The 25,990-nt window shown below is 37.1% G+C and overlaps 2 protein-coding genes across 2 annotated transcripts in view; one reads left to right on the plus strand and one right to left on the minus strand.

The window, feature by feature from the left end:
• Positions 1 to 12,786, minus strand: part of tmtc3 (transmembrane O-mannosyltransferase targeting cadherins 3) — a 59,283-nt gene extending 46,497 nt beyond the window's left edge. The window contains exons 1-4 of the mRNA XM_055155573.1: positions 12,653 to 12,786; positions 11,027 to 11,240; positions 8,233 to 8,451; positions 815 to 914 (exon numbers count right to left, since the gene is read on the minus strand). Of these exons, the coding sequence (XP_055011548.1) occupies positions 815 to 914; positions 8,233 to 8,451; positions 11,027 to 11,215 (508 nt within the window). The 5' untranslated portion in view covers positions 11,216 to 11,240; positions 12,653 to 12,786. The remainder of the gene's footprint in view (positions 1 to 814; positions 915 to 8,232; positions 8,452 to 11,026; positions 11,241 to 12,652) is intronic.
• Positions 12,787 to 12,959: 173 nt separating this feature from the next.
• Positions 12,960 to 25,990, plus strand: part of cep290 (centrosomal protein 290) — a 59,377-nt gene continuing 46,346 nt past the window's right edge. Inside the window, exons 1-10 of the mRNA XM_055155479.1 lie at positions 12,960 to 13,470; positions 13,544 to 13,621; positions 16,668 to 16,737; positions 16,823 to 16,869; positions 18,896 to 19,036; positions 20,074 to 20,127; positions 20,508 to 20,654; positions 22,174 to 22,356; positions 24,302 to 24,391; positions 24,823 to 24,945. Of these exons, the coding sequence (XP_055011454.1) occupies positions 13,366 to 13,470; positions 13,544 to 13,621; positions 16,668 to 16,737; positions 16,823 to 16,869; positions 18,896 to 19,036; positions 20,074 to 20,127; positions 20,508 to 20,654; positions 22,174 to 22,356; positions 24,302 to 24,391; positions 24,823 to 24,945 (1,038 nt within the window). The 5' untranslated portion in view covers positions 12,960 to 13,365. The remainder of the gene's footprint in view (positions 13,471 to 13,543; positions 13,622 to 16,667; positions 16,738 to 16,822; positions 16,870 to 18,895; positions 19,037 to 20,073; positions 20,128 to 20,507; positions 20,655 to 22,173; positions 22,357 to 24,301; positions 24,392 to 24,822; positions 24,946 to 25,990) is intronic.

Below are 25,990 nucleotides of genomic sequence, written 5' to 3' on the forward strand. Positions count from 1 at the left end.
ACCCGTATAATAAAGACATAATGAACTGTCTATCCCAGGGAATCAGTGACTTCAGTTTTCCATTGTGCACCGCTGTACAGGTCAAATTATAGATCACTGTTGTTTATATAATTGCATATTTAGAAAGGATTTGGTGGTTTAAAATGGCACAACAGAATGTGAAGTACTAAGTATTCTGCTATTATCTCTATTGTATCAGTCTGGATTTATTTCTGGTTTAGTCCTGGCTAAAATACAGGTCAGATCTGTGGCGAGGTGACCCTGCTTATAGTAACAAGGTATTTTGAGCAGTAAATAGCTGTAATGACGTATGAAACTTTCCTGGCAAAGCTAAAGCATTTAAAAAGCCAAAACGCTGTATTGGCAAATATCGGTCAGCCACAGCAGCTGGTTTAGGCATGGCTGAATCCTAGGTTAGAACTGGTTTAGACCTGGTTGAGTCCTGGTTTAGAACTGGTTTAGACACTAAAACACTAAAGAACCATGACAAGGCACATCGGTGAAGTGAAAAACATTGCAGGGACTTCAACTCAGTGACCAAAGGTTTGCAGTAAAGGGGAGCTACTTTGAGGATTTTAAATATAAAATATAAATATACCGTATATATTTAGTTTAGTGATTTAGTGACTTTTTTTTTTTGACATTGCATGCATCATATATTTGATGTAATCTGTATGCACAGTATATAAAATCTAGAAAGTAGTAAACAGAAACGCCAAATTTTTAACTGGTAGTGTAATATGAAGATACAGAATACAGGTTTCGTCTGAGAGGGGAACATTGCATTTTAATTAACTGAAATGTCGGCTTTTACCGATGGAGTGGTCTGGGCTGGTGGACTTGGTGTAGGCCAGAAACGCAGCCAGGAGGAAGATGGAGGAGAGGAGCTCTGCCCGTCCCACCACACCTGTCACCTAGAGAGAGAAAGAAAGAGACAGAGAGAGAAGAGAGGAGTAGAAAGAGGTTAAGATTCTCTTTATTGTCTCCGTAGTGAAATGTGTTCTCAGCATTTGACCCATCCTTCATTGACTCTGGGTTAAACCTGTCAGGAACAGTGGGACTCATCTCCAGATTTTGAACTAGTCTTGATCAGGGCTACCTTAGCTGAGGGATTTCAGCCTAGAAAATGGGCAAAATAACAAAATAAATACATTTCCATCTTAAATAATACGTCTTTTTTCTATTACATACATTTCCTGCATTGTTTCAAGTTTGCAGGGTCACTTTTTGACCAATTATTTGTTGTAACATGCTTCCCATCAGCATCACTATAAACGATTCCTTGATTCGAACATTGTTCTCAAGCAACAGGCCAGTACATGTACACACTAATGATGCGAGTGTATTGAAACTAAAAACTACAAAACCTAAAATATTGTATTTCTTATTTAGATTCCAAGCAATTATATTACTGGTAAATATAACTGAATGGTCAGTTTTAATCATAGTAAACATGTTTTTATGCACGTTTGGTCAGTTTTATTTTGATTCCAGTGTATTCTTTTTAAACTGGCTGCATTACGTAACTAACATCCAATATAAACTATCTGAGATGCGACGGGAGGAAATATGAGAGCCCAAAAGAATGAGACAAGATGAAATTTTAACAGAATTCCTAAAATTTCACAATTCAGTTTAAAATATTGGCCTCACAATTTTTATTTAATAGATTTCATATTTTAGTTTCCATACTAGTACTGCTTTTTGGAACTGCAAGATGTAGCTCAACTGTAACCCCTTTTTTGTGCAATCCAAACGTAAACAATTGAAAAAAAAATCATTTTCATTATGTGTGCACAATATTTTGATAATTTTATGTCACGAGATCTTGTACCATCCCTATAAACTATACTTCACAACATAATTCAGATTTTAAATATCGACCAAAACTTGTCTGTACTAATAGCCGTGAGTGACAGAAGAGCGCCGCTGAGTGGTAGAACTACACCTCTGTTTTTTAAGCCATGGGAACTCCACAAACCACACCAGCTTTAAAAATAGTCACAATAGAACAGGTAAAGTGGGATAAGCATGTAGCATAAACAAAGGGGATTTCAAAGAGACAACTATAAATATGAGGAGAGGAAGGAAGAGAACTGTTCAGTGTGACCTGACACCGGAGACAGGAGACACTAAACACTGGACACTAAACTTTACAGGCCTAGTGTTTCGCATTTTAGAGATGAATGGTGGACCCTTGAAAGTATAAATTTGGCCTAAAAAGAAGATGAACAAAAACAGATGATACAAATGATACTTTGCGCTTCTAGTATTTTCAAAATCAGGCTTGTCATGATAATTACTAAATCAACTTATCGTTCAATACATTTTCTGTGGTCAGTATTTACCGTGTGTACATTTTCTTTGCACCACTGACAAATTTTTGGTTATTTTTTGACTATGTGATAGATTTTAGTTTTAAAAAATTGAATAAATAATCCAATAAAGATACAAACTCACTACTAAAGTCTTTCACAGTATTGTAGGTTTAGAACAGATTTGCTCTTGCGTTATTGTGACAGTGGCGTAGATTTGTTTCAATATTATTTTATCATATCAATTGGTTATTGTGACAGGTCTATTCAAATAATACGACACAAACAATCAACAATACAGAAATATGGCATTCATCACATTTCCAAAATTGTACAAAATAGGGATCACTTTCGCTCTCATAGTCTCAGTATAAACCTGCGAGACTCCCTAAGTACTTGGTATTTTGTCCGGAGGCAGGGCTTAGTGTTCCCGTTCCACGTCGGTCAAAGCTAATTGATACGTGCGGTATTTTTCTTGGAGAGAGGAAATATAATTATAGCAAATATTACGGTTCACTGACATTGACAGTATTTTTGTGATCCAGTAAATACAGTTAATGAATACCTTTATTATAGTTTTCTTTTGTCTAAAAAAATTATAGCTCAGTTTTGCCAAGAACCGGAGCGCAAACCTGTTCAATATTATCTGTTCCCGAACCTAACCCTGATCATAATCTTCAGCATTCACCTGACTATGAGAAAATACACTGTCAAAAATCTGCATCTGCAAGCATGATATGGAAAATAATTTGTTCCATCAGATTTTGAATTTTAAATACCGCTGAATTTCTTACTTTGATTTTTATTTTTTTTTATTCTTTTTATTCTGAATTTTTAGGTACAGAAATTTTAAGTATACCTTCAGTATGTATAAAAATATCACTTTTTATATATTCAGCACAAATATTTTCAAGTTCTCAAATTCAAAAGTCTAAATTATCTTTTAATAATTTTCACTTAAAATTTCATCAACTGACATTGAGAATAAAAATAATTCAAACATGTTTTTTCAGAGTAAAAAAATTCTAGGTGAGAAATTCAACGGCATTTAAAATTCAAAACCTGATCAAACTAATTATCTTCCATAGCATAAACACTAATGCAAAGTGGTTGTTTGGCGTAAGTGTTTGGGGGAAAATGATGCCCCCGGGTGCATCAATGTAAAAGTAAAGGACAAGTTATATGTATTTTTGTTATAATTTTAGGTCTTGTCAAAAGTGTTTGCTTTTAGACTTTGAGCAGAGGTGTATAGAAAAACACTTTTTAAAAAACAAATACAATTGACATGCCGATGTTACTAAAAACATGTACGCATCACACACACACACACGTTTTTAGTAACACTGTCAATTGTATTCTGTTTTTAATATCTTTTGGCTACAACCTAGCAGAACGCCTATAATTTACCCTCTTGACTGTCACTGAATGCCATTTTCATATCAACTATTAAAAACAAAACACTATATCTTTCGAAGGGGGAAAACATACTCACAATTTTGCATACAATAGAAAGCTGAAGCGATGAATATTCTGATCATTTTTAAAGGAGCCGGAATATATGAAATCAACTTCTATGAACTTTTTAATAGAGGTGTGCAAAAATATCGAAATAATAGGATCAATTTGGTGATACAGTATTGGCATCGTGGGCTGCTCTATAGATATATCACAACGAGTATTTTTGGTGTGCAGTATTTTATTTTATATTATTTTATAGTATATTATTTTTGGGGTAGTGCTACAATTGTGTTGCTTGTTTGGAGAAAGGAAACTTGTTTACACAAAAAAACGTTTGTCATTCACCATTTTGATGATTTAAAAAAATATGCATTTCATACCAACTTTGAGCAGCAAGTTTAGCAAATAAATACTGTTGTTAAAATGTATTTGGTTTGTACAAGTAGTAATTGTGATATCATTGTATAGTGAGCCATGTATTGCGTATCGTACCTGTGATTCCTAGTCTTGGTGTTTCTTTATTATCTTGTATTTTGACTGATACATGTTTTCCAATAATTCTGTATTATCCTGCATTTGACGCTTGAGTGCTCAGAAAATTGCCGTTTCCACCTACCCCCTATTCCCGCCAACCTCTCTTCTGCTCTGTACTGTGGCTCTGCTCTGTACTTGATTATTGAAATACAGTCAGACTCTGGTCACTAAAAATGTCACGTAGCCGTTTCTCAGCAAAAAAAACAAGTAAATCAAAATCTGCTGCTTGTTACAGTGCCACTAATACGAAGGGGAGGAGACCATCAGTTCTGCGGTAGTTTCACAGAAAAACACAAGGCTCCTGCTCCTGTGCTCGAGTGGCCCTCACATCTGTGCTGCACCTGTCCAACTGTTTAAACTAAATGTCTTTTTAGCCTTAAGTCCTGTGTAATCAGCTCTAAATGGCTGCCACAATTCTACAGAGGGTTAGATCTGACGCATGTAAACGCATTCATGTGTTCAGTCAGACCAATGATGATAACTCAGGAGAAACAGGAGGTCATTTAATGCAACTTCAACATAAAAGACTGTGGAGTCATGGTCAGAGGTCAAATGTATTAGAAGTTAAAGAAGACATACTGTGCTTGTGTCTGTTATATAGTAATAATTTATGACTCCAGTGGATCATTGAGTTATAATTTGGACATTTGAAATCACAATATTGACCGAAAATGACTTAATAAAAGAAACAAATAGACTAAGCGACCCTGCAGAATCCTACGCGTAAACAAATTGGAGAATGAAGTAAGTATGTCACAGTGGGCGCATGCCAGTGGTGGTGAAAACGAGGGTAGATGAGAGCAATGACTCTTGAATACAGAATAATATAGCTGACTCAAACATGCATGAATCACTATGCATACAGTTTTGAAGGGGAAACAACTACAACATGGTTAATAATAGGTCTGCTTTAAGTCTAATTTGCCAGAACACACACTTCTTCAATACTCTGTGAAAATCTGAGTCTAAGTCTGGTAAATCTCCCCGAGTTCAGAGGGCTGTGATTGACAAGTGGATTAGCCAATCAGGGACACACATGGTCTGTCCGTATCAAAACAAATATGACTGCTTACAAGAAAAAAGGAAAGGAAACAATATCACACGGGACTGAAAAACATCATGAATTTCTGCAGAATCAGTGAGTGAAGCACTAAACTCTATTAACCTGAGAAACTAATTCAATTCACTGCATGCCTTCTTCTTTCTGCTGTTTTACCTCTAAATCTTACACAATTAGTCAACCAGTAAAAACTTTTCTGGACTAAGAGCCAGAAAAAGGTTGGGAACCACTGGACTAACTGACTAGAATTCCAAGAATTTCAGAACATATCTACAGTAGGGACGTAACGATATCAAAATCCCTCAATACAATATTTTCACAATATGAATCTCATGGTTTGTTATTTATTGCGATTTTTTTGGTGGAGGCTTATGAAATTGTGAAAATGCTACTTTTTCCTTTTAAAAGCCTTGAAAAGCCTTTAGTATTGTTGAAGAATTAAGATGTAAAAGTGCTTAATAACAGTTATTTCTTCCAAAGGATCATAATCTATTTAGTTCCCTGTTTTTTTAGCTACTCCTGCACCACGGCAAGGCAAGGTAAGTTTATTTGTACTGAACAGTTCATACACAAAGTCATTCAAAGTGCTATACAGAATAAGAGAGACATTCAAATCACAAAGAAAGACATTCAAAACCATAACCAATACTATTAATTTAAGCAAAGAGACTTGTAATTCGATATATTGTGATGGCCTCCGATGTTATTGTGAGACAATATTTCGGTTCTTCTTACATCCCTAGTTTGTACAGGTCTAAACTGCAAAAGATGTTTCTATAAAAATACAGGACATTTTGTTCTTTTCAGATGACATTTTGTTATCTAAATAATCACAGTCTTCGACATAGTATTGCAATTGTGGAGACCCGGTTTTACAACATTTTTCTCAAAGCTTTTTTTTCACCGAACAACCACTTAACTGATGTAAAACTGTGATAAATATTTACCCACCAAACAGAGTGATAATTAGGAAGAAAAAAACACGAAAACTTGTCTTTTCTTTAAAGGTGGAGCTGTAGTTTTCTGCTTGGAGATTGAGAAAATGGCAGCTCATCCATTCACAGTGAACAGATAAGTGGGGCTGACAGAGGAGGGCATTGTACATTTATCTCCGAGGGGCTCTTTAAAGCTTTGGGCTAGACTCCAAACACAAACGCTGCACTCAGAGAAGATCTCAGACTAGATTAGCAACGGAGGCTATTGGACAAGCTAACTCAGAGGGGCTATTTGTGAAGCTAATCGTTCCCATTGACTTCCAGTGAAGATTTGATAGGACCTTGTAACAGTAGAACAAGCAGTCTGTCTCTGCTGCAGGGACAAATTCACTTCAGTGGGATTAATTACACGTCCTAATTGGGCAAGCAGCTTTTGACAAAATAGAGGGTCTTTGAGAAATGAAAAGATCTCAGCAGAGTTATGCAGCACCAGGGTAATCAAGTTCAAAACTACAACATTGTACTGATAAGAACCCTGATAAAAAGTGCTGTAACACGACTCCAGAATGGGCATGAAAAGAAAAACAGCTATTTTCTATTGTAAGTCAAAGGAAACAAGAATGATAATGATCTAAAATGGCTGTTTGAAATGGCATACTTAAAGCCTCCCATATTACCACAGACTGTATAGCTAACCCACCAGCCACTGTGTTCCAAACAGGAAGTGTTCACGGGTGAGCTTCTGGCTCCAATAGGCTATTCATGCTTTCATCACAAACTAGGAAGACGTTTGGAAACATGCAATTGCAACTTTCAGCAGGCTCTGTTCTAGGAAAAATGAGAAAATGTCCCAGTTTTCTTCACCTACAAGTCATTGTAGTGTTCCATTATGGTCGGCTAATCAACAATTTCAACCATACCTCACTTTTCATCATTTCTCCACTGACACACAACTCCGAGCGCACTGGGTATATGCGAATAGAAGAGGTAAGGCGCCAAATTCAAGATGATTCCAAACAGCACATACATATGCAGTCTTTATTTTACCACTGATGACATTTACCTCAATGGGTTTTATTACATTTGGTCAGTGAGCCCAGTGTCGGGAACTACACCCGAAGTTGTCATCGCATCTTTTCAGATGTCTTCCTGGTTTGTAACGTAAGTGTGAACAGAGCCTATTGACTTTACATTGGGATACTATCACTCTTCTCTCTATCCCTCTACAATTCCTATTCCTAATAAGGAACTGGCTCAAAATTCGCCCCTATAATTGCTGACCTCATTTGACTGGGTGTTATAGTTCATAAAATCAAACATACAAAGAGAATGTTTTTATAATGTCCAGAGCACCATAACAATTCTGTATCATCATTCACTCCCAGTTCTCTCAGCATCTTAAAAACATCATCCTTAGCAAAAGATCATTTTATTCACTCCAGAGCATCTCTCTCTCTTTACTCATCATCAGCCCACACTATGGGTGCAATAACACAAAATTTAATTCTGTGAGCTTTTAGCTTTTTTGGAATGTCCTTGCTTCATCAAAAACATACCCATTTCTTTCACTGACACGTTTCAGTAACTATGCATTATTAGACTGTCTTGATCTCAGAAATGTCAGAATGCTCTGTTCCACCTTATGATGTCATGAAGTTGTAGTTTTAAAGTTAACAGCCATTTCTGAACACCTTTACTCTACAATACAGCATCATCTTAAGTTGTTGCCTTTTAAAAGACATATTTTTGTTTTACCCTTTGTTCAGTTCAGGCCCCTATATGAGAATTTATGAGAGTTCAATGTATGTTATGTAATATAAACTCAAATGTAATTAACAGCATTAGCATACAATATGGATACAGCATCAGCCTCATATCACTAAACACTCATAAATGTTGATAAAAAATAGAAAACAATTGTTGCACTTACGGCCTCGGTGTGGATGGGGTGCACAGCAAAGAGCAGCGCGGCCACCAGACTGTATTTATGATCCAGGAAAAGACGAGAGACACGAAGGAACAAAACACACACCACCACGTGCAGCAGTACATTCAGGAGATGGTAGGAGGCAGCACTGAGCTCGCTCCACAGGTAGTTCAGTCGAAAGGTCAACACTGTCAGTGGCCGGTATGACTTGTGGCTGCGTTCCTGAAATCAAACAATATACAGGCTTTGAGTTACAGGTTTAAAAGAGGGTATTCATTGCTAACACAGTACATGTTCAGACCATGTTTCATTTGATCACATATTCACAGAAAACAACATATTCATGTTTTATAAGTTTCACTTTTGTTTTTTACACTACGAGTCTCCTCTCCCTTTGCTCTCCATGCTTCCCCCCTCCCCTTTAGCTGAGGGTACAATATTTTAACAGGGTAGAAAGCTCCAAACTGTTCAATTTTGCATAACACCCCCTCTTAAAGTGTTTATAGTTGTGAACTTATTTACTAGGGTGGAATGGAATGACAAAATTAAGTAACTAAGTTTTGAGTAACCTAAATGCATCTCATCCTATCCCTAAAAATACATAAAGACTGTAATGGCTTAGAAGAATCCCCACTACTGGAAGCAAATTGGAAATTATGCTTCTCAGTATGTCTGTTTGTTATTACTATTCCTTGTCCAAACCAAACCCAGCTGTTGAAACTCGGGTCCTAAACTTCTAAAATATGTTGCAGATTGGTGATTTATTGCTACCATCAACAGCTGATGGCTTATGGGGCGGACACACCAGGTCACTTGAAAATAGATGCTTTATTTGAGATGGCATAGGTTAAATAAATGTCTCCCTGCACCACTGAAACTTTAAAACAATGAGGACAAACCTTCAGCAGAAAACACTGGTAAAGTAGCTGAAGTTGAGATGATCACTAACGTCATAGATCCTTCAAAAGGCCATGGAGATCTAATTAACAACACATACTCTAGAGACTGAGAAGCCTATAGTTGTGATCAAAGAGGAAGCTCAATCACCAGAATCCATAGATAATGTAATCCCAGATGATTCCAACTGTAAATGGTCAAATGTTTATATCGTGCTTTTCCACCTTCAAGACACTCAAAGCGCTTTGTAACTGTGTTACCAAAGCTGGTGGGAAAAAGCAAATAAACACGAAAAGACAAAATAGGAAAAAGACCTCTGAAAAAAATAAAGCCACAAAAAAAAAAAAAAAAAAAAAAAAAAAAAAAAGGCTGCAGTGGACTTGACATGCACTGAAACTGTTGAGTCTCAAACTGAATAGGGAGACGTGAAGGATCAGACTCATAAAAAGACTGAGGAACCTTTAGTTAGAGTCCAGGCTCAATCACTAAAGGCAATATAATGTCTAAGAGAAGTCTTCCCACATTATTCCTGCAGAGAAGACAAAAAAGCCTAAAACAAGCTCAACCTCACTAGAAATGTGGTGACTCAACCACAAACAAAATAAAGACATAAAACGAGCAATGAAGGCGCAAGTTATGCCCAAAGCCAAAGAAACCAGTGATGGGCAGATGTAAGAGGCACGATAACTTTAAACTTCCTGAACACTGGAAGATCAAACAACTGACTTGACGAACCCAGGAGATAGCTGTAGGACTGTGGCACTTTCTTCCAAATGTCACAATGAGCGTCAAATTAACATTTAATTAGCAAATAACTGTTCTAGATGTGGATTTCATTTGTATTTTATGTCTTGTTTAATAATTGCTTTAGTCTTTAATTAATCATGATTTAGTTTTTAATTAGTACTTGGCATTTGCAACCAGGAAAATTGCTTGCAGGACAGATAAGAAAATTACATTTTAAGTAGGGGTGTAATGATTCAGAAATTTTACAATTCGGTCCAAACTGATTCAAAATGCAGGACCCACGATTCAATTCATCATGATTCACCACAATTCACCAGAATTTATTTTTAGGCATTTATTATCGATGTCAATATCATCCTGATCTTCTATTTTTTATTATTTTATATACAATTTTGGCTATGTCTTATAATTAAATATTCTATGGTGAATTTAGCCCCACTTGAATTAAATTATTGTTACAAATTATTTTAAATAGGTCTTTTTTATAGACCTGTCTGGTAATATAAAATAATGTTTTAAACTCCTCCACAGTACAGTAGCTTCAGAACATAGTCACAGAGACATTAGATGATGTTTTATCTCACTGCTTCTAAAGGCAGTGTTGTTTTATTTACCATATTATTCAGGTTTGAAGCCTGTATAAAGAGGAGAAGCCTGTTCCAAGCACATAGCTACTTCACATATGTAAGAAAGTTGGCAGATTCAGCTCTGCTCCACTGATTTGTCCAAAGTTTAGTGTTCACTCATAAAGCTCTGTGAAGACATAGCAGACATAAAACAATACTATCTCTGTCATTAATCATGTTTTTAGCAGCTTTAGCGTTCCCTCAGTCTGTGGGCGTGAGCAGCGACAACTGCACATCTGAATGAACTGCATCATAACTCTTATATGATCCATATCATCATATTTTAGAATCATGATGCATCATGGCACATTACACCCGTAATTTTAAGTATATGTAATTTTTTCTCTTCTTATTTTCAACACCAGGGATATCTACCTATTCACTAGGGGAAAAAATTTAAAATTTAACATGTTTTACATGTAAAATAGCTTTGGTTCAACACAAGGACAGTATTTTTCATGTCAAATGTCTATGTGAAATTTAAAAAAAAAGAAAAAAATTATTAAAACTTGTCAGATGTTACCTACCTCGGCCATAGGAGTGCCCCAGAAGTCATTGAGGAAGAGGTTTTTGATGGGAGTGGAGGGTCTCAGGTCTTTGTTGTCGAGGATGGCAGAAACATCATCAAACACAAAACCACAGGACAAACTGTTCCAGTAACATGCCACCACCAGCCCAGCCAACAGAAGAGTCTCTCTCCAGGACACAGCAGCCATGGCCGGGGCCAGGCCTCATCGAGTACTGCATGGAGGGGGATGAATGAAGTTTATACATGAACAATACACTAAATAAAATTGCTAGTGGTTATGGAGATATGCAAAATTTGAATATCAAGTATACTCTCTATGATTAAAACTAATAACGGGTGTACACTGATTTGCATCAATATCACTAAGCTCCAAGTCAGACAACATAATAGTATTACTACAGACCAATTTACAGGCAGACAGAAGGCAAAAGAACAAAAAACAACAATAATACAGTAATAAGCAGATATAACATTAAACTTGGCCAAATACAGTAAATAAAGGCATTTTCTTTCATATAAGTAACAGAGACATACAGTACTGTATCTGAGTGCATTTCCTCCAGAAGTTTTCCTCCATCAACCCAAAACATGCTCAGATCAAAACCTCCTAACCAAGACTAGCTCAAGATCTAGAGATGAGTCCCCAGGTGTGTACAGCAGTGACTCACTGTAATCATAGTGAGTCACTGATGGGGATAGGTTACATTTGTCATCATGTCTAAGATTTTTGGAACTAGGAATACATCAGGATATTCCTTTAACTAAGTTCCTTTAACTTATAATATTATGTTGCTTAAGGTGACCAGTTGTGCCTGTTTAACCAGGACAGACCCAGTTTTAAGCCTTGTGTCTCCTGTCCCAGCAGATTTACCCCAAACCACAGATTTTCCCCAGTTTTATACAAGAAATATCTCAGGTTCCCTATTTTGGACCAATCTGACATCTTCCAACAGTAAAGAGAGGCATAAATTGACATTTGTTGAGGTAAAATGTAGAAAAGCTGCTTAAAAATGATTAAAACGCAAGGAAAATGTGGCTATACTGGCTCACATGTTAGTCATGAATGGACCGAGAGCAGTACAGTTCTCCTTAATTATGCACTCATTTCACAGTTTTATTATTACCAACCACCCAAAACCGAGAGTGTCCCAGTTTTTGATTTAGAAATGTTCTGGTCACCCTGCATGTTACTGTAAGATACAAAATTTCTTCACCACTCATTTTTACTTCTGATCTAATAAAACACAAAAATGTATAATGAAGATGGAGCAAAGATCATGTATTGAGGACTGTGGCATTCCACATAAGCACAGCACTGAAGCACGAGACATGACTCTGAACGCCTCAATGACAGCTGTCCACTCCAATCTCAGATGGTCAGGGTGCATTCAAACTTAAGAGGTGCACAAATTAAGCACATTTCCTCACAGTAAAGTAAATATATCCTTCTTCACCACATATTCAAAACTCTCTTCACCTTTTGCAGCAATCTCCGAAAACATTACAACGTGGATAACTGTATTTTTATAAGAAGGTGGCTAATTTTGTGGCTAATGCTACTAGCCTGTCACCGGTTTATCCCTTCCAAAACGTGCACGCGTCTTACTTTTTATTTTCAACTTACCACGTCAATCACACAGTAAGCGGGGATGCAGGTCGATTCAATCTGACACTTGGGAATGATAAATAAAAGATTAGATTGTGTTAGAAACGAAGCGGCAACATTTTTTCTTTTGAGAGACTACACAGCGGAGCACCCAATCACTTCCGGAGCAGAGGCGAGCGCGCTAGTTAAAAATGAGCTTAGTGTCTGTGCTCCTGAACAAAAACAGCTCTGTATTTCTTTGTCAGTGCGTGTACGGTGATGAAATTATGGCGACACGAATCGGATACAATATTAAAGTATGTATTTGCATATTTTAGCTTTTTAGTCACGTTTTAGTTCAGTTTTTGACAAGGTTTTAAACCGGAAGTAGTAAAGTTACACAGCAGTGGTTTCCTAGGCAGCAGCAGAAGCCCAGCCTGACTCTTCTCTCTCCTGTTTACATTTTCCTCGTGACTTTTACGGAAATTGTTGATATTTGTGGCAGTTTTACTTTAGCGTTCGCACTATGGACGTCGCAAAACCTAATGCACATTTCTGATTTCTCAGTGGAGTATTTATGGACCGCACATTAATGTTTTTAGTCGTAGAATCGAGGAACTGCAACCTAACCAGAGATGCTATTTCACAACAAGCGGGATTTTTTGCTAGATAACAAGTCTGCAACAGGTTAACGAGTAAAACATAAACATTACACATAGGTTATAGTGGATTATTTGCTGTAAACCGCAAAGATGACTGTGCCACTTGAATGGGAGAAAGTGAACAGGATTAACCCACAGACCCTCCATGAACTTGAGAAAGAACAGATGGAGGAGCTGGTTGACATGTTTGCTGAGGTACCTATCCTATTTTTAAACTTTGAACATAAAATAAAAGCATAAACTTATGCAATATAATGGATTTTCACAGACGGAGGATTGGCAGGTGGCAGACAAAGCTCCAAAGAAGATCACACATGTTTTCCAAGTTCTCCAGGCTCTGCTCAAGGTAAAACACAGAGTTCATATCATCTTAGCCAAACTATAATCATATACTGTATGTTTTCCTAAGACTGGAAAATCCAGCATTGCATCATGTATCAAGTTGGTGCTCCACTTCCCCCCCTGCAAGACATACGGTGTATATGCCTTGCCCTCCGGAAGGAGGTACATGAGCCTCCATTCCTGCACCACCAGACTCACTAATAGCTTCATCCACCAGACTGTTAGGATGCTGAAGTCTCTCCCCTCTCTAACCACCAGGCTGCCAGGAAGCTAGGATTCTGCGTCTCCCCAAAGAACACTTGGACTTTTCCATTTATTATTATTTATTTATACCTTTGGAAGTGAGAGACACAATTTAAATTCTTCAAATATTTCATATGAAGACTTGACAATAAACTTTTTTTAAACTTTGAACTTTGAAGTAAGTTGGTATATTTCCAGCAATATTACTTTGTTTATGACTCTACATGCCTGTCACAAGACTTACTATTAGTGCTGTCATGCGATTAAAAAAATTTAGAGATTAATTAATTATGATCTGTAATTAATTAATCTAATTAATCTAATTTTAATCTCACCTAAACATTGCTGAGAAAAGCCTTCAATTTGAGATATTTTCATTTAAATTCATTATTACATTATTGTGGCAGATCAAAACACTGATATAGAACCAAAAAAAAGTGACTTTATAAAGTCATTTATTGTTTAACAAATCTCTCCAAATTGGCTGTTGAGCCCAAGTCTCCATGAATAAGAAACTGTTTGTTGTAAAGTAGCAAAGACGAGGAAATCTGAACATAATAACTTTTGTCTACTTAAAGACAATAAAAAGTCCAGACTTTCCTTAACCATATTAAAAATATTATTGATACAGAAATGCTTTATATATGAGATCACTGATTTTAGTCCTGGTTTAGACCTGCTTTAGTCCCACTTTAGTCCTACAGTAGTTTAGTCCTGGAATGGGTTAGTCCTGGTTTTAGTCCTGGTGTTAGTTCTGGTTTAGTCCTGGTTTAGTCCTGGTTTAGACCTGGTTTAGACCTGGTTTTAGTTCTGGTTTTAGTCCTGGTTTAGTCCTGGTTTAGACCTGGTTTTAGTTCTGGTTTAGTCCTGGTTTTAGTTCTGGTTTAGTCCTGGTTTAGTCCTGGTTTAGTCCTGGTTTAGACCTGGTTTAGACCTGGTTTTAGTTCTGGTTTAGTCCTGGTTTAGACCTGGTTTTAGTTCTGGTTTTAGTTCTGGTTTAGTCCTGGTTTAGTCCTGGTTTAGTCCTGGTTTAGTCCTGGTTTAGACCTGGTTTAGACCTGGTTTTAGTTCTGGTTTAGTCCTGGTTTAGTCCTGGTTTAGACCTGGTTTAGACCTGGTTTTAGTCCTGGTTTAGTCCTGGTTTAGTCCTGGTTTAGACCTGGTTTTAGTTCTGGTTTTAGTTCTGGTTTAGTCCTGGTTTAGTCCTGGTTTAGACCTGGTTTAGACCTGGTTTTAGTTCTGGTTTTAGTCCTGGTTTAGACCTGGTTTAGTCCTGGTTTAGTCCTGGACTGGATAGTCCTGGTTTTCGTCTTGGTGTTAGTTCTGGTTTAGAGGCGCACAGGAGGAAGCGCGGTTTACGCAGCGTAGGCGAGAAAACACGATCCACACACGGCTCACGGGAGCACGTCGGTGTCCACGCAGTAACTACGGAAGGAAACGTGGTCCGCGCGTTCTCAGGTTAATGACGACGATGAAGGTTTGTGTTTGTTTGTGTGTGTTTGTTTGTGTGTGTTTGTTTGTGTGTGTTTGTGTTAGTGTGTGTTTGTGTTTGTGTGCGTGTCCCCTCATGAGGCAGGTCACTATAGGACAGTAGTGCAGACATCATGAGCCTGTGCAGGTTGTTTTCACCAATGACATTTAAATTGTAGGCGATATTATATTAGTTATTTTCTTTTATATTTCACGTCGGGAGAATAATTTCCAAGACACGAATGCGTTTTTACCTGTGCACTGCTGCCTCTGTTCTACTGGCTCTTCGACCTCGTCCATTGTGCGACTGATGCCGCCAACGTTAACATGATGTTTACATCGCTCTTACTGCGCGCATTCTGTGTGGGTTTCCGGCAAATAAAAAAATTTATAAATGTGTTTTTTTGTGTGTGTGTTGTTGTCCCAACAACACATAAAAACAGATTTTATAATAAAGCAACTCGCATACAGAAACAGTAAAGTTAGAGAATAAAAATGAGATTAACGCGATTAAAAAACATAACGCGCTAAATCTGACTGTAATTAATTAATCGCAATTAACGCGATAATTTGACATCCCTACTTACTATATTGATTATTGACTTATTGTTCCATATATGAAAGTTGGAACAATATATTTTCAAGCTCACTATTTACCATGTGTCAATTTTTTTGCAATAGTGGTGAGATTTTTGTTATTTTAGTTGTAGTATGAAAATATTTGAGCTGTAGAGGGTTGAGTAAGTAGCTTCTATGAGCAAGTGTTACCTCATTTTGTAATCTGTCTATTTAAAAAAAATGTTTCTTGGGACTATCTGGCTTTATTGTTTGTGTCAGTGGCATAAAGAAGTTTCGGTATTATCATTTAGCATTATATTTCTCTGTAGCAATATATTGTGCTTCAAAATGTTTTATCATGACCGGCCTACCTACATTAACATAGACGGATATAACAATATCTCAAAGTTACAGTACAATTTTAATTCAGTGTGAAAATTTTGTGATGTGACCACCTTCTTCAGTTGTAAAATTTCACCATTGTCTCTGAACTTATACACAACTGCAGGTGGTGACCAATGAGACTGTTACCTGTTACTGAGTGCTATTGATGAAATAGCATTGTTATGTATAATTGTAATCAACAAAATTGTGTAGACGTTATTTTTCCCCCTCGTCATGACAAATTATTATAGTAATCAAAATTATCACTTTTAAAACAACACTGCTGTTGTGTTCTTGGGCAAGACACCTCACCGTGTTGCCTATAGTATTTATGTACCAGGCTTCACATACATCATACACTACAGCCACTACACACTGTGAAATCTCTGTTTCAGATCAAGAACAGAGAGGTGGCTCTGTCTGTCAGGTTCATGGAGAATATGGTAGAGGAACATGCCAACGTTGGTAAGATACAGATTTATTTACACAATTTAAATCTGTAAATACAAAGGTTTATGGTCTTATAAGGTTGTTGTTTTGTGTTTTTTAGAAAGTAAGCTAAAGAATGAAATCAAAAGACTGGAAAACGACTCTAAGGTATCATGTTTTGATCTCTATCTTACTACTTCTTTTAAAATATTTTCTATATGACATGAATTAGACAGAGATAAGTTTTTGTTTATTTTATAATGAGGAGAGTCAGAATTAATATATTTGGAGATTACATTCTATGTATGACTACAAGCATATATTATGGACATAGGTAATTTTTCATGGGTGACAAGCAGGGGCGCAAAGATAAAAAAAAAATAAATAAATAAATTTAAAGGTGCAGTGTGTAATTTTTATGATGGAGGATGTGTGGGCCTGGACAGCTGTCGGGAAGGGACAATAGCATGTCGGGCAGTCACGTGGGAGGGCATGTGTGCATGTGCCAGGTCGAGGGCCATCATCGCCACGAGTGACTTTAATTTGTTTTCTTGCTGCCTAATGAACTGCATGAAGCGTTATTTGAACACTTATCCAAAGAGAGTTCTGCACAAAATGTAACTACGGGTACGCTTTTAGCCATCCATCCATCCATCCATTTTCTTCCACTTATCCGGGGCCGGGTCGCGGGGGCAGCAGTCTAAGCAGGGACTCCCAGACTTCCTTCACCCCGGACACTTCCTCCAGCTCAGCCCAAGGCATTCTCAGGCCAGCTAAGAGACATAGTCCTTCCAGTGTGTCCTGGGTCTTGCTTGGGGCCTCCTTCCAGTGGGACATGCCCGGAACACCTCCCAAGGGAGGCGCCCAGGAGGCATCTAGAACAGATGCCTGAGCCACCTCAGCTGGCTCCTCTTGACGTAGAGGAGCAGCGGCTCTATTCCAACCTCTTCCTTGTAACTGAGCTCCTGACTCTATCTCTAAGGCATGAGTTTGTATGAAACTCTAATTATTAAGTATCAGCAAAGACAAAAACATACTGGTCGATCTCTATGCAATATATTACTTGACAAAACCATACAAAACTTTTTATTTTCTTTTGTTGTTTTGTTTCTGTAACATTATATATTAATGTTATTAAAATAACATTATACAGAATATGTTCATACCACCTGTCTAGGAAATACACTTCAGTTTAACCAATAGCAGAAGGTCTAAAGCTCCTCAGTGATTGGTTGAAAACACTAAGAGGATTATAAAGCTAATTCCACACACTCGCACAAGCAGTTCTGCCTTCAACAACATCAACATTACAACTATTGTCCTTTCACAAATTTAGTGAGTATTGTGTCTTTTTTATCTGGAACAAGACTTGAAAATTCTACTGTATTTGCCTTTATGAATGATGTTAACAAGGGGAAAAGCTATGAGGTGAAGATTTAGTTTTTCCTCCAGACATTTTGTGCTCTTCTAAATTCAGCTACAAAACATGTCAAATGTTCATGGTAAATCAAAATTAAATGTGGCAAGAATATCTCAAAATTTAATGTAAAACAATTGTTTTTTGTAACAACTGCAATATATATTTTTAAATAAAATGTATAATATTAAGAACAAATAATATATATTTTTTATTTTACTTATGTATTTATTAACTATTCTTTTTTGGGGGGTAAATATGAGGTAGATAAACGCTTTGTGTTGCATTTTTTTGTATGAAAAGCGCTCTATAAATAAAGTTTGATAACAGTTATGTAATATCTTTTTTAAATGAACAAAGAAAAAGCTTAATTTGACATTTTATGTAGTTTTAAAAATTGTTTTCTTTTAAATAAAATGTTTTCTTTATTAATTTACAATGAATTCTTTGGGGTGTGATTAGGTTATGCTACTAAAAATTACATTGTCTGTACAAACATCTTTAGATTTAAACACTTGGCTTTGACTGGTGTTAAATGAGGCATAATTAGTGTAAATAAATGTATACAAGTAAACATAAAAGAAAATAGAAATAAGTAGTAAAAACAATATCTCAGCAATAGACAAAGCTGTCTTAAGGAAAACAGTTCAAAGATCATGATTGACAGTATATAGGGTTATCTGTGGCTTAGTGGTGAGTTGTTGTACAGTTACGGATTATGGTATGAACCAGTTCTGTTGTAGTGTAATAACCGTATTGTGTATTTGTTGTTTTCAGTTTCTAAGAGCATCTCCGGGCACAGACAGCAGGTTTCTGAATGTACAGTTGGGGCAGCTGGAGTCTCAGCTGGAGCAGAGTCAGAAAGAGGCCTCTGAGCTGAAGAAAGACATGGGCAAAGAACGAGAACTCAGACAAGAGGTATCAAAACAAGCAACCTTCAACCTAAACTACATTTTACAAAGCTTTCTAAAGTGCTACACATAGTGACATGGACTCAACTAGTTCAAGGCCCTGTAACCCATTTTCCATATGTATCTGCAGTGACTATGGGACATAAGTGATCCATATTTGAATCATTTTATTATACAGTATTTTGATGTATAAATGCCACTTATTGCCTCCACTAGAAATTACAAATGGTTACTTCTGTATCTTTATGATAGCACTATGAGCATAAAGTATTATTTGTTTTACCATTTTTGCTCTGCTAGTTTTAGACTATGAGGGTGGAAATTAGAAAATGGGGGGGCACCGAAGTCTCCTTTATTAATGGGAAACACTATATCTGAGCAGAAAATGTGTTGACCCAGTACAGATATATTGTATAGGCAACTATTGAGGTCAAAATAAGTCCCCTGCATCTAATTAGTAAGTTAGAAAGTTTTATTGTCTAAGAATCAGGAAGTTGTGCATTAACATTTTATATTCACTTTATCATCCCATCAAAACTCTGTTTTTCTAGTGGAGGGCATATCGCATGCTTGTTTTTGTGGTGATTCCAGATTATTATAATATATTTATTATATTTATAGCTTTTATCTTACTGTAGGCCTGTCACAAGAACACATTGTGAATCCCAAGATATTGCTACAGAGACATTTTGCAATAAACAATCCTGAATCTATGTTATGCCACTAAACCACTTAAATATAGTATCACCGAAAGGCCTGAGCTGCAACAAATAAATAGCAGAATGAACCAATAATTAGCCATAGAAATGATTTATTCAACCTACAGCTCAGATCTTACCTTATTGCATTACCTTACCTTATCACTTTTGCAAAGACATTGTACACATGATAAATATTGAACCTCTAAATGTATTTTTCTGGCTTTCATATTATGGAACTATAAGTTGATGTAATTATTGTGACAGGCCTATCTTTTTGTCACAATAATTGTTAATATTTAGTGGTTTTTCAATTAAAAAGATTTTGTTACGCGTTGTTTCGCAGATGAAGGCTCGAGCGGAGGAAGCTGAGGCTGAAGTCCTACGGCTAAAACGAGTGGTAAACATTCATTTATTTATTCATTCATTTATTTTATATTGATATTTCTGAATTTGTAAAAATATTTTTTTCTAAATTTTTGCTCAAATTAGCCTTATTTTGCTTTAAATTCTATACTTTTTTATTTTATTCACCTCAAGATTAAAAAACTGAAGAAAGAGGTAAGAAGCAGTGGAGCTAGTTGTAGTTTTAAACTGTAGTAGTGATATTGTATTAACCCAGTAATGAGTTAGATCCCCAGTGATCCTGAGCCCTGTCGTTCTGTACAGTCTGTTTTACTGTAATACTTTGCCAGTAAATTTTTTGAAGACTCACTATTGATTCCACTAACCCTGAATATTTTTAAAAACACACTAATTTGGTTTCTTTGGTTTTGTCAGAATGAGCAGCTGATCCAAGACGTGGACTATTACAGAGCTGAACTCGATGCCAAAGAGCCAGTGTCCGGTCGAGATGAGAGTGCAGAAATCCAGAAGAAGCTGAACCAGGCCAACAGGCAGCTGTACCAGTGTCTGGAAGACCTGCAGGTAACCACACAACCAGCCACAGAAAACATTCAGCTGTTTTTGTTTCATATGAATGGGCCTAGTCTGTGCAGAGGCGACCCCATTCACAGTAAGAATGCATGTTCTTTGATGCGTTTTTGAGCAATCAAAACCCTTGCAAATGAATGCATGTAAACCAGATACTGTATGTCAAATGCCATACTGTGGAACAAGCAATAAGCAATAACATCTTCATGGAGACCAACAAGTGGTGGATTTCCTGGCTCACGCCAGACTGATGCTTGTATCACTCTGAATTGAGTCATCTGATTCTGATGCTGAAAGTGGAAGTTCAAACAAATAATCCAAGTGGATTGGTCAAAGCATTATAACAGTGGAACAAGCCCAGAGATGAAACCCGAGTTAAATCCATTTGAGAGGAAAGCACAAACATCTTTCCTGTCACACCAGCAGAAGCTTGCCAAGGCGGATTCTCAGGGGTTTGTGTACTGTACTCACAGATATTGTGAGAATTCATCTTACCGGACATGGTTAGATGATGGACACTCTACTAGAAAATGTTACATAATGCACCTTTAAATAGTTTTAGAGGTCATTACCACACAGCCCCTAACAAACTTTCAAACTGTATTTTGAAAGCTATGGGAAAAAGGAATGGAAAATGTACTTCCGTAACCAAGTAATGGGCGGGCTCCAATATGTTTTATTTATGATTTTCGGTCTTCATTTCCATTGGATTTATAGCTCATTCCTGTATTTACCGTCTCCCATTTTTCCCACCGCTGAGTTTAAAACACTCTAACCTGCTTCTTTGTCTGATTTAGTGTGACTGGACCCTCTGCACAGACTGTTCCTCCCTCGTTTCCCTCATCACTCTCTTTAACAGCACACACCTGTTTGTACTACTGTTCTCTGTACAGGTGATTTGTGGTCCATTGGAAAAATGCTTCAGAGCTGAAAAAAGACATTAGTTTTCATAATGAGTTATGAAAACTGTTGGAGCTGCTGTTTGGAGCAGGATCTAAATGTTGATGTAACAAAATAAGATTTTAACTACCAGATTTTAATAACTTATTTTCATTTTTAAAAGGTTTATCCTGGTGTAATCCTACTTCAGTCACGGTTTAGTTCTAATTATCTTAAATCTCGGTTTTGTTTGGATTCAGTGTCGGTTTATACTTATTTTGGTTCTGGTTTAGTCCAGGCTTGATGAGAAACACAAATTAAACGTGCAGCCTTGAAATTTGACGTATTAGACATTTTTGAAGTAATTTCAACAGAACAATTACGCTTTTGTGACTGAATAATGTCATGGTGAAATATTTAGAGACTTATTTTAGTTAAAATAACTTGTAATAGCAATGTAACCTTAGTTCATCTGTGCTGATAAAGAAGACTATGAACTTTATGTCATTTTGTTTCATGTGGATATGCCCAGTAATTATATATTAATTATAATATTATCCATAAACCAGGTCAAACAATTGCCAGTTTTAATATTCTTTAATTTCTTAAGTTTAATTCCTTTTTCTGTTTGCAGAGAGTGGAGGATGAGAACGCAGATCTGAAGGCTCAGAACGAGCAGCTGCAGAGGAGTCTGGAAGAGTCTGTGCAGGAGATGGACAAAATGGCTGATGAGTACAACAGGATGAAGATCGTGGTTCAACAGAGCGACGGCATCATGGATCAGCTCCGGAGGGACAGAGACCACGCCAAGATACAGGTGAGAGAAAGGAGGGAAAGGAGAGAGAGATGGAAAGAGAAGAGAGAGGGAAGAAATGGGGGAACAGCGGGACAAAGGCCACACCAAGATACAGGTGAAAAAGAGAGATGGAGAGAGAAGAGAGAGGGAAGAGAGGAAAACAGAGGGCCAGAGACCACGCCAAGATAAATGTGAGAGAGAGACAACGGGAGAGAGAGGGAGAGGAGAGAAAGGAGATTTAGATTTTTGACTGACTTTTATTGTGTCCACCAAAAAAAAAAAAAAAAAAGAGAAAGGAGAGAGAAGAGAGAGAGAGGATGATACAGCCAATGCCAATACAGATGAGAGTTTAGAGAAGAAAGAATAGAAAAGACAGGTAAAGGAAAGAAAATGAGGGCCAGAGAGGATGAGAGAATTGAGCGATGAGTAAGAGTAAGAGTGGGAGTAGGAGAAAAGGGACAGGTAGAGAAAGATATTTGGTGAACGGAGAGAAAGATGAGTAGAAAGAGGGAGAGAAAGGAGAGAAAGAAAGAGGTTAAGAAGGGAGAGGAGAGAGATTTACAGAAGGTGCGGTAGCCTAGCTGTATTTCAGAGACTTGTACAAGGCCATAAACCACAGTGAAGTGTGAGCTGTAAATAAAGACCAAAGTGAGGAGTCAATCTCCATTTAACACAAAGGAGAAAGAGAAACACATTTAAACTGAAGGATTTATGCAGACCACCACAGAACAGGGTCAAAATTAAGGGACACTGTGTAAATTTTCTAGTGGGAGCGTCCGTCACTTGCTCCACAGAGATGTTAGGTGTGGATTATTCCACCTTATGTCAGTAAACCTATCTATCTCCAGTGAGCCAAGACGGTGATGCCACTGGTCAGGTTACAGGTCAGATCTGAACAGAAGTGACAGAGGATGTTTTTTTTTCCTTTATTATGTATTTTCTTTGCTTTTATAAAAAAAATGAATAGAAGTCTTATGCATTACGATGAAATGACATCATGATGGAAACAAGCAGGTGGCAGACCTCCCCCAAAAAAACAACAAAAACCCCCCCAAAAAAACATAAATTGTGTTTATTTAATACACTGGTATTACAGTCAATACACAATAAAACATCTTTAGTATTGATACTCTGCAGTGACATCATGCTGGGGGTGTTCTACATGTATCTCTAATGGTGGAATATATAGGAGTTACCCTGGAGACACAATGCACTCAGTAGCAAACACTGCCAAAAAGTTTTAAGATTGTCTGAAAACTCAAGGGAAAAAAAACAAAAAAACACAAATTGGATGTGAACATGTTTTCAGGACCGTTTGACCCATACAAACGTGGATGGTCCTGTCTAGGAGTTTGATTTTCAACAGAAAGGTGTGATTAATTGAAAAACTGTTGGCTAGTGCTCGCTTGCTTGTGATAGCTTGCAAAGTCGGTTCTTTCTGGTCAGATTGTATTCAAATAAAGCTCAGGTTAAAGTCTAATAAAGCCTCAGACAGAGCATCACACCCCCAGGGAATGTTGATGACGTCAGCTGCAAAGTTAGAGTGACCAGACGTCCCTGTTTACCCGGGACAGTCCCTGTGTCCCTTGTCCCAGCAGATTTAACCAGACCAGTGATTTGTCCCAGTTTTATACAAGAAATGTCCCAGCCAACTGTGAAAAGAGACATAAATTTGTTTCAGTAAATACAGAAAAGCTATTCAAAAATGAACAAAACACAAAGAAAATGTGACTATACTGACTCACATTAGTGCCAAGCGCAGAACAGTTTTCCTTAATTACGCACTCATTTCACAATTTTATTATTACCAGCCAACCCAAAACAGGGATGTCTTAGTTTTTTGTTTTGAAAGTCTGGTCACCCTAAACATCTTGTCATCTTCTCTGTGTGTAGTTTACATGTTTCTCCTGATGTCATGCCCCAGCTGCATAACCTTAACCTTTGTAACTGTCTTTGTTCTGTTCAGGTGCGAGAGCTGACAGAGAAAATCCAGAACATGACGGAGGAGGAGGACCCTATCATGGCTGCCGTCAATGCCAAAGTCCAGGAGTGGAAGGTGGGTCTTCGTTCTAAATTGAGGATAGGGGAGGAGCCAGTCGTCTATAATAGATTAACGGTGCACTATGGTGTAACTTTTTGGTCACCTTCTTATGGATATGTCATTGTTCTGCCTGGAATGTCCCACAGTATATTAACAGCTCTGCCTTGCATTTATTCAATTACAGGTGATTTTATAGCTCAGAAAAACATTCTGACTGTGAACTGGGTCACCTCTCCACAAATCTGACCTGTAACTTTGTCTGGTTTGGTCTCCATGAAGCTAGAAAGGTTTAATACCATACCGTGAAATAGACAAAGCAATAACATCTCCATGGAGAAAAACATTTGACGGACCCTCCATCCAAAGAGTTACACAATGCACCTTTAAGTAATCATCTTGTCACATCTGTCTCATTTATTTAGCTATTTATTGTTTTTTCCCTTTAGACCGTGTTGTCAACGAAGGATGATGAGATCCTGGTGTATCAGCAGATGATCCGAGAGCTGAGAGAGAAACTGAAGTCGGTGCAGATGGACCTGGACAAGAGCAATATCCTGGCTCTGCAGCAGGTAGACACATAGGGATATAACTTTGACTGTGATTTTATGATTTTCTAATTAATTAATTTGGTGAGATTATAACTATTCTAAGCATAAATTATTGTTTTGCACCAATCAAGAAGAAAAATTTGAAAAAAATATGTTGAAAATTAGAATAAGTAGAGAGTTCAAACACACTGATGACCATCCTAAATTTCACCACATTTTACACGTACACACATAACACATTTTCTTCTGACACTATAAGGAGTTTTCTTATATTTATATTTGTTAGATAATAATTCCTGTGTACTTTAGTGGAGTTTTTCTAGGTAACAGTTATGGAATTCCCTAGTGTGATGTCACGATTTCCAACCAGAAAGTACATTTTTAAACCTAAAAAATTTTAACGATAAACCTTAAATTAGCATAATTTAATAGATAGCATAGGACCATACGTTTAGGTTGAATTTTCAGAGCATATAATGATTCAAAATGTCTAAAATTCTAAAATTGGTTGGTTTGCGGTGCGATTCCACCTCCCACAGATGAACGCTGTCGCTGTGTCCTTGGGCAAGACATTTAACCCACCTCACCCCCATATCTGTGTACACTGTTGTATGGATGTGTGTGTGAATGGGGGAGTGTTTCCTTGTTGCAAAGCGCTTTAAGTGCCTTGAAGGTGGAAGAGCACTGTATAAAAATGTGATAATTTACCATTTATATTATTTATGACATGAATAATTACGTTTAGATATAGGGTTTTTTCATGGACTTTGCTGATAGAACATCCAGAGTGACCAATGGCCAATAGGCTCTGCTAATATGTTTGGCAGATTTTTTTTTATTATTTTTCCCACATTTTGTCATTTAAGTATATATCAGCTAACAGATATTTCTCTTGTCTTTCTTATACAAGAGTGTGGTCTCCTGTAAATTCTTCAAAACCTTACATAATGGTTACTCAACATTTCCCATAATGCGATGTCCTACCCATCATAACACAGTAGAAGTTATACCCCATACACCTTTAAAACATGTTCTATCCATATTTCACTCTATGTATTTATGGTCT

Source organism: Boleophthalmus pectinirostris, unplaced genomic scaffold (assembly GCF_026225935.1).
Source record: "Boleophthalmus pectinirostris isolate CB_2022bp ecotype Guang Dong unplaced genomic scaffold, ASM2622593v1 HiC_scaffold_2, whole genome shotgun sequence".
Classification (NCBI taxonomy): Eukaryota; Metazoa; Chordata; class Actinopteri; order Gobiiformes; family Gobiidae; genus Boleophthalmus; species Boleophthalmus pectinirostris.